This window comes from Elgaria multicarinata, chromosome 9 (genome assembly GCF_023053635.1).
Source record: "Elgaria multicarinata webbii isolate HBS135686 ecotype San Diego chromosome 9, rElgMul1.1.pri, whole genome shotgun sequence".
Taxonomy (NCBI): domain Eukaryota; kingdom Metazoa; phylum Chordata; class Lepidosauria; order Squamata; family Anguidae; genus Elgaria; species Elgaria multicarinata.
In genome coordinates this window covers 41,126,562-41,140,921 of record NC_086179.1, presented here as the reverse complement: position 1 = coordinate 41,140,921, position 14,360 = coordinate 41,126,562, and the positions used below count along the sequence as shown (strand labels likewise).

The 14,360-nt window shown below is 39.9% G+C and overlaps 1 protein-coding gene across 4 annotated transcripts in view; it reads left to right on the top strand.

Annotated features, from left to right (window-relative positions):
- Window positions 1-14,360, top strand: part of ANO4 (anoctamin 4) — a 110,177-nt gene that overhangs the window by 81,653 nt on the left and 14,164 nt on the right. For all 4 annotated transcript variants that reach the window (XM_063133727.1, XM_063133726.1, XM_063133729.1 and 1 more), the window contains 7 exons: window positions 183-347; window positions 1,771-1,807; window positions 3,236-3,347; window positions 5,001-5,058; window positions 8,616-8,713; window positions 10,012-10,154; window positions 12,580-12,732. In XM_063133727.1, the coding sequence (XP_062989797.1) occupies window positions 183-347; window positions 1,771-1,807; window positions 3,236-3,347; window positions 5,001-5,058; window positions 8,616-8,713; window positions 10,012-10,154; window positions 12,580-12,732 (766 nt within the window). The remainder of the gene's footprint in view (window positions 1-182; window positions 348-1,770; window positions 1,808-3,235; window positions 3,348-5,000; window positions 5,059-8,615; window positions 8,714-10,011; window positions 10,155-12,579; window positions 12,733-14,360) is intronic.

Below are 14,360 nucleotides of genomic sequence, written 5' to 3'. Positions count from 1 at the left end.
GGCAACAAACACGATGGCTCAGAATTGTCCCACAATCTCCACAAGTCAAATGTCATCAGTGTCTCAATCCTCTTAAAATCAATATATGTGTGGATTGCCACTTGAATGTTTGCAATTTTTAAGGAGTTCATTATTACTGTATTGATTTCAGTTGTACTTATCTGTTTCCCCCCCAACCGCAGATCTGTGTGGTGATTGCTGCTGTTTTTGGCATTGTTATTTACCGTGTCGTAACTGTCAGCACTTTTGCTACATTTAAATGGGCTTTAATCAGGAATAATTCTCAGGTTGCAACTACTGGGACTGCAGTATGCATCAACTTTTGCATTATCATGCTACTGAATCTCGTAAGTAGAGTTCATCATATCTGAGTACATTTTAATCTATGATTTGATTGTTTCTCATTGGTACTCAGATTTCTCTAATAGGAAATTAGTTCTCAGAACTATGTAGATTTGTCAGACATTATTAGACCAAAACCTAACTGTAATAGAATTATATAGCTGCAGTCATTAAAATGAGGGGCAAGATTATTTTAAAAAAAGTTTAATGAAATAAAAGCGTACCCATGAAATGTTCTTTGTATATACCTAAAACATAATGCCTTGGATCCTGAGAGGATCTTTTGCCATTCCCAGTTTCCTCTAAACCTTCCTGGAAAGCTCCAGTGGGTTGGGGGAATCTCCTGAGATTTGTGCCATATATTTTTGTTTGCAAGTTCTAAAGACTGCAGTTGCAACCCACTTAACCTGGAGTACCTAAATTTCTGCTGATTTCATTTGAGGCTACATTTTTAATACATATTTTGATGAATGAGACTTTTAAATGTTTTTTCATGGTCAAATTCAATTCTGACCTATACAAAAACCTTTGAATGGGAATGACCTTTCAGTTAAATTGGAAATAATATAGCTAGTATGAGAGGCAGGAGTTAAAGAGCAACGAAGAGATTATTGTGCAAGAGAATACAGTCAGCAGTAATGTATTCTTGCAGGCATTTGTCTTGACAAGATTAGATGACATGATTAGGTGACTTTCAAGCAAACATCTCCAAGAGAACCACAGAGCATCAGTTGAAATTGTCCCTGTCTTTAGAATAACAAGACCCATTTAGATTTCTAGAGACCCAAATTGAAATTTTTAGAATGATTAGTGACAAAATTCAGTAGTAGATCAACAGGTACAACCATTTGAGAGATCCTAGAAAAAGCCCTCAAAAAATAATTTACATTTACATTTCTCCCAGGGGCTATACTAGTGTGGAATGAGCCAGGTGCTATACAAGTGTAGAATGAGGTTTCTGCAAACATAAGGTGGATGAGGAATGGCATCAGCAAAAGAGCGTTGCACGTGCATTTCCTTTGCTTGATCCATCAGTTGCAGCTGCAGATAATTATCCCTTAAAAAGAAAAGAAAAAGAAATCTCACCTTAGTAGGGCTGGACTAAATTTATAAGGATCATTTATTTCCCAGCCATTTCACCCACTTTGAAATTAGCTGTTTTCTTTTGGATATATTTTGGGTGTGTGTGTGTGGCAAAATTCTTTTGTGGGGTTTTGCTTTTCCCAGAAAGCTTCCTCTCAGGTGTTCTTTGAATTTCTAAAATAATTTTCTACCTCTAACGTGTTAATAATCACAGGTGTGGTGGAGGAGTAAGGAACGACACTTGTAGGCAGGTATCATTAAGTTCTTTTCAGAAATCTAGCATACGTTATTAAATGAGTGATGATTTAAGATGCTGTTTTATATGCTGTTTTTCATTTCTTGCAGTTGTATGAAAAGGTTGCCCTTTTTCTGACAAATTTAGGTAAGTAGTAATAAATATGAAGCAACATCTTTAATGACATTAATCCATACGTCACCTTCATATGCTACGTGATTGAATCTAAAATGTGTTATATTCAGAATACACACACACACACATAGAGTACTGTGTAAGTTCTCCATTTAAAAAGATCTCAAGCACCCGAGCCAGGAATGTTTCCCACCTGATAGGTACTGCCACTCAGAATAGACAATTCAGAGTAGATAGACCAATGTTCTGACTTACATGTATTAATTTTATTTTTCACACACCTCATGACTGCTGTGTGCATATTGAAAACAAGTTGAAGAGAAGCCGGAACAGGCTTTGGTCTGAACAGTAGATATTCAGAACAGATCCTACACACGTACAAGCTGTACAAGAGCCATCACCCTAGGGCAGTGCTTTGTAGAAAGCTGCTCAGGTCTTTCGCTATATCCAATGTGTAATGTGCTCTTTTGCTTGAGATTGAACATTTCCCCTCCAGTACCTTACGAGGCACAAACCACAATGCTTCTTTCTCTGGGCTTGTTGATTTGCAAGAGTCTCTCTGGCATGTATCTTATATGCATGAGTTGGTGTTTGAATTGCTGGACTAGCATGTTTGTGTTCTAATTAGAGTGTTGTGTTCTCAGGCACCACTAACAAGCAATGAGAAGCAAAGTCCTTTCCACACTGAAGTCAGTTTCGTATTTATCATCCAGTGTCTTAGCGCACATTCTGTCTATTTCATTACAGTATATAATAGAGGTGAACCAAATGTAAGAGACTGTAATTATGGAGAAGCCAGGCCTCTAGCAAACTGTAGTCCATTTGCTCTGGCAAATTGTAGTCCATCCGTTTTATCTTCTGCAAATTTTACAAAACCATTTCAAGTCACCAGCGTAGAATTTTAAGCATTTCTAGTATCCCATGCTGTTGTTTACTTACAGATAACTTATTCACTGTCTGTTTCTAAAATTAAAAATGCAGTTCTATGTGTCCATGGATGTGGAAGTCCCATTAAATCCAGGGAGACTTACTCCCAATTAAACATGCATAAGAACAAAAGAAGAGACCTGCTGGATCACAACAAAGGACCCTCTCTAGTGCAGTATCCTGTTCCCCAGTGGCCAACCAGATGTCTTTGGAAAGGCCACAAGCAGGGCTCACAGGGAATAGCCCTCTCCTGCTGTTGCTCTCTAGCAAATGGCACTCAGGCCAGATCTACACCAAGCAGGATCTAACACTTTGAAAGCGGTTTGAAAATGGTATGCAGTAGTGTAGATCCTGCCTCAGAGATATACTGCCTCTGAATGTGGATTGGGCTGCAAGATTAGCAGTGAACTTTGCAAATACATAGCCAGCTCTTTAAGGCAGCTGCAGTTTCTCCTAATCCAACACTGAAATCTGCTTAAATGTCTTGAAATCTATTCTCCTTTCCTTCCACAGAGCAGCCTCGTACTGAGTCTGAGTGGGAGAACAGCTTCACTTTGAAAATGTTTCTTTTTCAATTTGTCAATCTGAACAGCTCTACCTTTTATATAGCATTCTTCCTTGGAAGGTAAGATGAATAAATATGGCTTCTGCCTCCCTAGAAAAGTGTAGAAAGCTCTCAAGGAGGGTGGGGGAAAGGTTATTTTGCTGTTAAATTAAATGTTAAATATGCTGGAGTACAATATTTCACAGTAAGCCTATTGAATGCAAAGTAATACTTCCCAGCTTCATAAGCAAGAAGCAGTTGAAGCTAACTTTTAACCAGCTACCAACCGATTCAAAGGACTGCATAATCCGATTCAAAGGGGCACACACAACTGGACTCTGGACTCCCTCTTTCCAGGAGCAGCCCCCTGTCCTGCTTAATAAATCACAAAATGAGCAATAGGCCTGATGGAGTTAGGATCTGGGGAAAGAGGTGATTAGGAAGTGAGACACCTCAGAGCACAGCACATATTTTCTAATTTGCTTCGCTGAATCATAGCCTGCAATACTAAGTGCACAAAGAAAAATGTAGATATAGAACTTCACATTTAGACTATCCCCTGCTGCCTATCATTACACCTACGAAACCTGATAATGAATCAAATTCACAACTAAGGGTTCAATTCTATGTATGTTTAGACAGAAAAAAACCCTACTACTACTCTCAGCATGCTCAGAGTTGTAGGAGTTTTTTGTGTCTAAATATGGATAGGATTTCATGCTAAATCTAATTTGTTTAATGAGAATTTCGGGGATGTCAACAAATACTTGAAAAGTATCTGGCATTTGCTTGAGTGAAGCTGGATAGGAAATTTGCACCTCTTATGAGAGTTTCACCTCTAGCATTTAATAAACAACAAAAGTCTTATTCAAAAGAGAAGGGAGAGAAGGGTCGTACTGATTACTCCTGCCCACAGATTGACTAGCGCCATCCCCTGAAGTCTGCACACATACAGCATGAATGTCTTCGGCGGATGGGGTGGGGAGAGGCCTTTGTGGGTGGGGTGTATGAAGGCCTTTCCCCTGCACTGTACATATGGATATCAGGAGGGGAGGCAAGTTGGTGCATGCATGCTATATTGGGAGGAAATTAGTGTGACTCCACTCTTTCTCATGAATTGATAAAACAATGAATGGAGCTCCTGAATGGGGCTAGAGAGGCATAGGGCATGAAAAAAAAAAACTGACAGGTGTATTGTAGCATACCTTTTTGTGGATCTTAAGGTGCCATAAAACTATTTCTACTTGGAACGGACTAACATAGCTACTCTTCTCAGAGTTACATTTGCTTTTAATTTTGTCAAAACATAGGATAAGCAGGAAAATCTGTATTCCAGTAAAGCTGCAATCTACTAGAAATGTTTTCTAGGCAAACCTAATTTGTAATGAATGATCTGAGTACAGGAACTCTGAAACACTTCTCCTTGCCTACCACTTGCACAGGAGATGTTTGCAATAAATTGAGCATTCTGTCTTTTCCAACTAGGAATGTAACATTTTAAAGTAGAAATCCTTGAGGGGAACTTAAAGGTAAACATTTATCTGGAGTGATAACTTCTCCGTGCTGAATATTAGTAATGAGTTTATATGTACAAATATTACCATACATATTTAATGTCCTTTCTTAGAAAAATGTAGCTGGAATTATTGTGTTTGCCCCTTTCCTGTTACATTCCCACTGTTTTGATCAGAAATCTGACACACACAAAAGGTGATTTTCTTTCTTATGTTAAAGATTTACAGGTCACCCTGGTGCCTACTTGAGGCTGATAAACAGGTGGAGACTGGAAGAGGTAATTGCTTTCCTACTATTATTGGGACACTAATCAGCAATGAGAAGCAAAGTCCTTTCCAAACATTTACAAGCTAGGGACAAAGGAAGTTCTACAGAAGATGGCTGGTACAAATTGGAAATTAGAAGTGCTTAAAATAAATGTAATGTATTGAAAGACAGATTCCTTGTTGTTTATTTTAAACTGAAGTAAGTGTTGGTTATTTTGAAGATTTTTAACTCACTGCCTTAACAACACCAAAATGTGAAGGCTGACATTACAACTCCTGTTAAAACTTGGAGTAGACCAGCCCATATTACAAATAGGTGTTAAATCTGAGCAAAGCTCACATTTTGTTTTGCTTGATTTCAATTATAATGTATAGTTGCTGACAACACTTTAAAAAAATCATGGCCCATATCAAAACTCACCACCTCAGGGAAAATAACAACAACCACGTATTTGTTATGGTCTTCACGTGGAAGACCAGGTCTCCAGATCTGAGGGTGCCCCAGGCACAGGCCACCTCTAACATAAGCCAGTATGGTGTAGTGGCTAAAGTGTCAGGCTGGGAGTTGGGAGATCTGGATTCTAGTCCCCACTCGGCCATGGAAGCTCACTGGGTGAATTTGGGCCAGTCACAGACTCTCAGCCCAACCCACCTCACAGGGTTGTTGTGAGGATAAAATGGAGAGGAGGAGGAGGATTCTGTATGCCGCCTTGGGTTCCTTGGAGGCAAAAAAGTGGGATATAAATGCAATAATAAATAAATAAATAAATAAATAAATAAATAAGCAAGCAAGCAAGCAGAGCCATACATGTTCAGATTCAAATCCTGTTTAGTCCAGTATTCTATTCCCTGCTCCCACTGTGGCCAACGAGATGCCTATGAGAATCCCACAAGCAGGACGTAAGCACAATATTTCCAAGGCACTGGCACTGAGAGACCTACTGACTCTGATATTGACTAGCCTTATCTTCCATGACGATGTCAGTGCACCCCCATGTTGGTGGTGACTTTTCTCCTATTTATTTCCATGGGGATTAGAGGGGTATGTGTGTCTTGCCGCCAGAGGAGCAGAGGGAGCACCGTGGCTCATCAGAGCACAAGGAAAGGTGGGCAAGGCAATGGCATCAACAGCAATGGACCTTTGATAGCTGCTTGAGGAAGCTGGGAGAGAATTACAAATGGCTTCTGAGGATTGGCCAACAGTTTCCCTTGGGGTCACCTTCTATTTGAGGTGTTAAATTGTGACATGTGGCATGATTGGGAAATTTACAAACAAACAAACAAGGTGATAATAGTTGTGTGGGAGGTTTATATCTGTTCAGCACCTGTACATTTGAATTCACCATTTGATACAATGCAGATATCATGTAAAAATGTTAATTTAACTAATCCTGGGTCCTAATCCTGGGTACCAAGCACTAAATTCCACTGCTTATTTTGTTTATTTATGTTAAAAATTTATATTCTGGTATATGTCTCGAAAGGCACCTTACAATACAGCAAAACTTAAAAATTAAAAAAAACAGACTTCAATTGACACTTTGAAAGAACATTACGTTAACAACAAAACAAAATCTAAAAACAAAAAAAGCATAAAAGCCTAGATGAGCAGTAACCAATATAGCAAATTTAAATCTTCTCAGTTGGTACCAAAGGCTTGCTGAAATAAAAAATGACTATGATTTTCTCAAAATCTGGAACAGAGATGAACCATGTATGAATCATCTGGGGAGGAAATTGCACAATATGGTGTTGATGTGATTATTTGGTATTGCTGCCTCCTAATAAAAAGGCAGTTAACAAAGAAAAACAAAAGGCAGAACAGAATATGGATTTACAAGTCCCACATGCACACTAAAGGCTAAGAGACAGCCAGACAGACCACACCCTTTAATGAAGGAAAGAAAACAGCTTTGCTCACAAGTATATTTTCACATACAAATGCAGGTACAGCGTAGGGTTTCAAGAGAGTTTGTTCAGTCCTTTTCTTTGTGTTCTATAACACTGGCAGGAGCAAAAGAGCAAGCCATGTTCTCTCAGCAATGGGTCAGAGAGAATGGGGGGTTGGGGTGGAAAGGAAGGGAAGTACAGGAAAACCACTTTGGCAACAGGTGTCACTACTGAGAAGACCCTGCTTCTTATCCCCACCAAATAAAGTCAGGATTCGATGCAAGGTCTCAGATTACCTTAGTGCCCTACTGGCTGGGAATGATGAGAGTTGTAGCCAGATACATCTGGAGGGCAGCAGGATGGACAAGGCTGCCTGAAGGTAACTGCAGTGTAACTTCCATTGGTTACTGGGCTGAAAACAACAGAATGAAATTTAATAGGGATAAATGCCAAGTTCTACATTTAGGAAATAGAAACCAAAGGCACAGTTACAAGATGGGGGATACTTGGCTCAGCAATACTAAAAACGAGAAGGATCTTGGAATTGTTGTAGATCGCAAGCTGAATATGAGCCAACAGTGCGACATGGCTGCAAGAAAGGCAAATGCTATTTTGGGCTGCATTAATAGAAGTATAGCTTCCAAATCACATGAGGTACTGGTTCCTCTCTATTCGGCCCTGGTTAGGCCTCATCTAGAGTATTGCGTCCAGTTCTGGGCTCCACAATTCAAGAAGGATGCAGACAAGCTGGAGCGTGTTCAGAGGAGGGCAACCAGGATGATCAGGGGTCTGGAACCAAAGCCCTGTGAAGAGAGACTGAAAGAACTGGGCATGTTTAGCCTGGAGAAGAGAAGATTGAGGGGAGACATGATAGCACTCTTCAAATACTTAAAAGGTTGTCACACAGAGGAGGGCCAGGATCTCTTCTTGATCCTCCCAGAGTGCAGGACACAGAATAACGGGCTGAAGTTAAAGGAAGCCAGATTCCAGCTGGACATCAGGAAAAACATCCTGACTGTTAGAGCAGTATGACAATGGAATCAGTTGCCTGGTGAGGTTGTGGCCTCTCCCACACTAGAGGCTTTCAAGAGGCAACTGAACAACCATCTGTCAGGGATGCTTTACGGTAGATTCCTGCATTGAGCAGGGGGTTGGACTCAATGGCCTTGTAGGCCCCTTCCAACTCTGCTATTCTATGATTCTATGAGGTTTGCATAAAATACAGAGACCCCACTTAAACGAATACAGGATGTGTAGCAATAGCAGCACTTGAAGGTGGTGGATGAGGCCTGTGGAGAATTGGAATTACCAGCATTTGAGTATGGCCGACATTTTAGTCCACAATCCTATATACATTTATCTGAGATTAAGTCCCATTGAACTCAGTGGAGGTTACTTCAGAGTAAACATGTATGGGATTCCACTGTCACTAGGGCACAATCCTATGAGTGTCTAGGTAGAAAAAGCCCTAAAACTCTTAATGCTGGGAGTTGTACGAGTTTTTTCTCTCTCTCGACATGCATAGGATTGTGTCCCAAACCTTGTGTTTGCAACATGGTTTGAAGAGAGCTTGTGACTGTCGACATTCTTCATCCTTCACAAATGTAAGCAACAAACAAACTGTTTTCATTGTTTGATCTGTTCTTTGCCCCCTTGCCCGTCTCTCCTTCTCCCACAGTGCCACCCTAGTGGATGCCTTATTGATCTCTGTATGCAAATGGGTATTATAATGGTGCTAAAGCAGACTTTGAACAACTTCATGGAACTAGGCTACCCGTAAGTAAATATGGAATCAAGTACATATATAATGTTACTATGAATTGTTGCTTGCTTGTAGAAGGCAGGGGGTACTGAAGCTTTCCTGGCCAGTAGCTCTTGGGTGATGCACCTTGTTTCATCATCATCTTTTGTTTGATGGTGTCAGTCTGTAGCCGGGCTACTATGTTGAAGATTTGGCTTTAGAAAGGAATATTGGAAAGAAAACCTTGCCCATTCATTCGCTGGCTATATTAGTTTGGTGAATATATTTCATTTTCTCTGAGCTGTTATATGCAAGGGAATTATTTGGTCAACATTATTTTGAAGACTCTGGTTTGTGGCGTTCATCTTCCTCAAATAATGTGGATAGGATAAGTCCTCTGCTAGGAAGAATCCTCTAAGAAGTACAGGGACTTCCTATTCAACTATACATAATATAGTTAGTTGAAATTAACAGCACAGTCTTATGCATGTCTACTCAGAAGTAAGCCCAATGAAGCAGTGGGGCTTACTCCCAGGAAAGTGTGTATCAGATTGTAGCTTAAAACATGTACATATCGAAACATGCAATATGGATAATACCCAAGAGCAAAGTGGGAAATAATTTATAAGTTGTTCAGAGTTCTTTATATAACTTTGTTGAACACTGGCTAATGCTAAATCAATGTTGTTAATTTCACAAACATCTTATAGAACCTATTGAAATGGTTATCCAGGTTCAATGCTTGGTTATTTATACATCTATGCTTTAGATTAGATACATGTTCTTGGTTGGGAGAGTGACCCATGTATACATGGGATTATTTTGAATTAAGGGCAGCTATGCATTTTTCATGGAGCAACATGTACATTTATTTATTTTAAACATTTCTTGACCACCTTTCAGGGCAAAGTCCTCACAAGGCAGCTTACAATAAAATACATAAAACATTAAATGCAATAAAATATTAAAAATGTTAAAAGCAATAAAACAGCAATTAAAACAATAAAACCAACAATAAAACCAGCAGGAACAACAATAGTAGTAATTGTAGACACCCACGTAATTGCCCTCACAGGTGAGCAAATAAGAAGGGCCTCTCTTTCTGATCTTTAAGTGCGGGCAAGCTGGTATGGTACATCTACCATTTAGGCTTCCTGTTACCCTGAGCGGTTTCTATTGCTTCAACTCTTCATTGACTTCTTAGCCCTGAATATGTTGTGGTCATTGCCTTTCCTAATTATCCCATGGAAGTTTTTTTATTTTTCTTTAGCCCCACATGGGGGAGTGGCTGCTTTGAAAAAGTGGTATTTAAACATAACGTTAACATATGCAGGTTAATTCAGAACTGGTGGACCAGACGAAAATTGCGGCATGAGCATGGTTCGCAGCGAAAATCAACCTTCCCACAATGGGAGAAGGACTATAATCTTCAGCCTATGAATGCCTATGGACTCTTTGATGAATACCTAGAAATGAGTATGTAAAATTATGTTTCTGTTGTTTAATCACAGTGTCATACTATACACCATATTTTATCCCCCGCCCCAAAACAATAGGGATTTATTGTTCTAGTAAAATACCCCAGGGCATTGCTGCATTTAGAACTTTTCTACATGAGCTGTTAATCAACTGTACTTACTTTTGGTTTCTTTGAAGAAGTGAGCTCTACCCAGAGCTTTTCCTTTCCTGCTTTTCCATTACATAATCTCTAGGTGGTGGTCTACTATAGCACAATCACAAAAGTAGAGGAAATGTTTTATTTCCATTTCACAAATGATACTACATTTTCCCTGCTCTAAAACAACAACAACCAGGAAAGTACTCTTAAAAAGCAGAAGCTAAACTGGAGGGTCATGATGTCATCTTAAGAGTCTCTAAAATGGATATGTCCTTAGGCTAAGACAAAGTCTGTTTAGGACAATCAGCCAAATCCAGCAGTGATGATCCATGCATTTCCATGTTGGGTCCTATGCATGCCAAGGGGTCTGCACAGGGTTGGAACATACTGCATCTGGAAGCCAGGGCTCTGAGCTCCTTGCAGGATCAGGGGCACTTGGGCACTACCAAACATAGAGTTGCCATTAGCTGATATCACTAATATGGTGATTCTAGACCTACCCTCTCCTCTAACAGGTGAACATTGCACTGACAGATTTGTTCAGCGGGGGGATATCCTGGTGGCTTCAATTTTGGGGGCAGGGGAGAGATCCCATTCTGGATTTTACTTACAACCAGCCAGAAGTCTAAAGGAGCTGAACCCTAGCCCCAAAATAGGTTCAGCACTTTGGATAGCTCCTTTAGACTTCTGCCTGGTTGTAACTAAAACCCAGAATGAAATTTCTGCCCCACCGAAATTGGAACCACCAGCCTCCCCTGGAGATCCTCATGGGTAGCAGTCAGTGTGTGATGTTCTTATGTCCTGCAGTCCTGTGCATTTTTATTGGGTGGAAGTAAGGTCCAGCTGTGTTTGGTTGGTCTTCCATCTACATGAGTATATATAGGTTTGTAACACTAGTAGTCTGAATATTTGTAATAATGTAACATGAATGTTTCTTGCTTTCTTTATTTCTGATATAAAAGGATTTTGCATTATCTATTCCTGACTTGCTTTTCTCACCACCCCAGTCCTTCTATTTCTCTTTCCTCTGATAGTTTAATTATAATTCTTTGTCAGGGGAACTCTCTTGAACAGTTATTAAAGTGCTCGAGGCACATGCAGCAAGCATTTTCTTGATGTATGGCACATGAGTAGCATGCCTGGGTATATTCATACTAACGTTTACAAAGTAAAATGTACAAAATAAATTGCATATGAGAAGTGTTGCTGTCACCCTGGGGGCAAAACCAAAATCAAAAAGTGAACAGGAAATGTGAAGGTTTTTTTCCTTTTTGGACTAAAGTGCTCTAAAAGACTAAATTGCATGGAGGCATAGCACTATCAAACCCAAGGAAACTTGCCAGTTATCAGCTCTTTAGAAAACCTGACTTCTAAGGAATATTAGCTTTTCACACTGGCCTCTTAGTTTCCATTGCCCAGACCCCACCACTGCATGGCTCATGATGAAAGTCAAGGCAAGAAAAATAGGATAGTTACTTATGTTAATTCAAAAATCATATTCTTAAATGCATGCTAAAAAAAATAGAAATAAGATTGTTCATAATGCCATATGTCGAGGTTACAGAATAGGTTTAAATTTGGTAGTTCTGATTTGCCTGCAATCCTAGACATCTATTTTTCTAGTAGTGTAGGAATATACAATAGAATATGTTTATATATTGATATTCTTTTTATAAGCACTTTAAAATAAAAAATAAAAAGGTAAATAAATGTCTAACATGCACCTAACATATAGCTCACTCAGATTTCCTCCAGGGGAACATCTTTGACCTAGAAACTAAGGTTTATTTTAATTATCTTTGAGATGTGAGGCTTTGCAACATGTTTTGATTTGATCTAGCCTGCAATTTTAAGTGGCAATGTGTCTGCAAGCCTGCAGGCATATTTGGTTAGGATTAGACACACAAGCCTCCCACTTGAAAGACAAAGTTGGAGATCATAAGAGGAAGAAAATTTATTCACAAGTATCTGCCCCACCTTAGTGATCATGGACTGGAAAGCAAATAAATATACTTTTGAATAGGAACCCAGGCTTTCCATTTGCCCTGCATTATGTTTTTTTGTCTTTTATTATTATACCTGTGCTCATCTTTGGTCATGTGCATTAAAAATGTGAATTTGGAGTGTAGGAACAAAGATGCCCAAAAGATACACATCAAGGGACAATTTAAAATGGAGCAAAAAGTAACGAGGAGTAATGGTGTAGATAAATCCTAAATCAGCTGTCCAATTTCCTTCCTGATGCATGCCTGAATATGTCATTTCCCCCACCTCTTTTCACAGTTCTTCAGTTTGGCTTCATAACCATCTTTGTGGCAGCTTTTCCACTTGCTCCACTTCTGGCCTTACTTAACAATGTTATTGAAATCCGGCTTGATGCGTACAAATTTGTCACCCAGTGGAGACGGCCGTTAGCTTCAAGAGCCAAAGATATAGGTAAGCTCTTTGTCATTATACATGTAAAGTATCTGCTCAGTAGCTCAATCTCCTCCTATATTAGAATCATGAAGGTACTTTCACAACTGGTAGAAAGCTGAAATTTGTAGTCAAAGACACTCTGGTTTCTAAGAAAAGTCTCTCAACAGACAATTAGGTAAAACCTATTGGAATAGTTAGATAATATTTTTCAAATAGGCAAAAACTAGGTCATAAATTCTTCCTAATAACAGCAGCCACCACTGGAACACAACATAACCTATCTCCAGCAAAGGAGATCGTTACCTTGTCGTGGTGCTGGAGCTTGAGCACCTCAAGGATGCCATGAGCTAAACCGTGAAGGGACACCCAAGACGGGAAGGTCATGGTAGAGAGGTCAGACTAAATACGATCCCTGGGGAAGGTAATGGCAACCCACCCCAGTACTCTTGCCATGAAAACTAAATGGATCAGTACAACCAGAGATATGTCGGTATACCATCGGAAGATAGGACCCCCAGGTCGGAAGATGGTCAAAATGCTACTGGGGAGGAACAGAGGATAAGTTCAACTAGCCCCAGACGTGATGATGCAGCTACCTCAAAGCCGAAAGGACGGCTAGCGGCCGACGGTGCTGGTGGTGAACGACGAATCCGATGTTCTAAAGGTCAACACACCATAGGAACCTGGAATGTAAGATCTATGAGCCAGGGCAAATTGGACGTGGTTATTGGCGAGATGTCAAGATTAAATATAGATATATTGGGTGTCAGCGAAATGAAATGGACCGGAATGGGCCACTTCACATCAGATCAGCACCAGATCTACTACTGTGGACAAGAGGATCACAGAAGAAACGGAGTAGCCTTCATAATTAATAATAAAGTGGCTAAAGCAGTGCTTGGATACAATCCAAAAAACGATAGAATGATCTCAATTCGAATTCAGGGTAAGCCATTTAACATCACAGTGATCCAAATATATGCCCCAACCACAGATGCTGAAGAAGCAGAAGTAGATCAGTTCTATGAGGATCTGCAGCACCTACTGGATAATACACCAAAAGGAGATGTAATTTTCGTTACAGGAGACTGGAACGCTAAGGTGGGCAGTCAAATGACATCTGGAATTACAGGTAAGCATGGTCTAGGAGAACAAAATGAAGCGGGACATAGGCTGATAGAATTCTGCCAGGACAACTCACTGTGCATAACAAACACTCTCTTCCAACAACCAAAAAGACGGCTTTATACATGGACTTCACCAGATGGCCGACACCGAAATCAGATTGACTACATCCTTTGCAGCCAAAGGTGGCGGACATCTATACAGACAGTAAAAACAAGACCTGGAGCTGACTGTAGTTCAGATCACGAACTTCTTATTACACAATTTAGAATCAAACTAAAGAGAATAGGGAAGACCCACAGATCAGTTAGATATGAGCGCACTAATATTCCTAATGAATATGCAGTGGAAGTGAAGAACAGATTTAAGGGACTAGATTTAGTAGACAGGGTCCCGGAAGAACTATGGACAGAAGTTTGCAACATTGTCCAAGAGGTGGCAACAAAAAACATCCCAAAGAAAAAGAAAACCAAGAAGGCAAGATGGCTGTCTGCTGAGACACTGGAAGTAGCCCAAGAAAG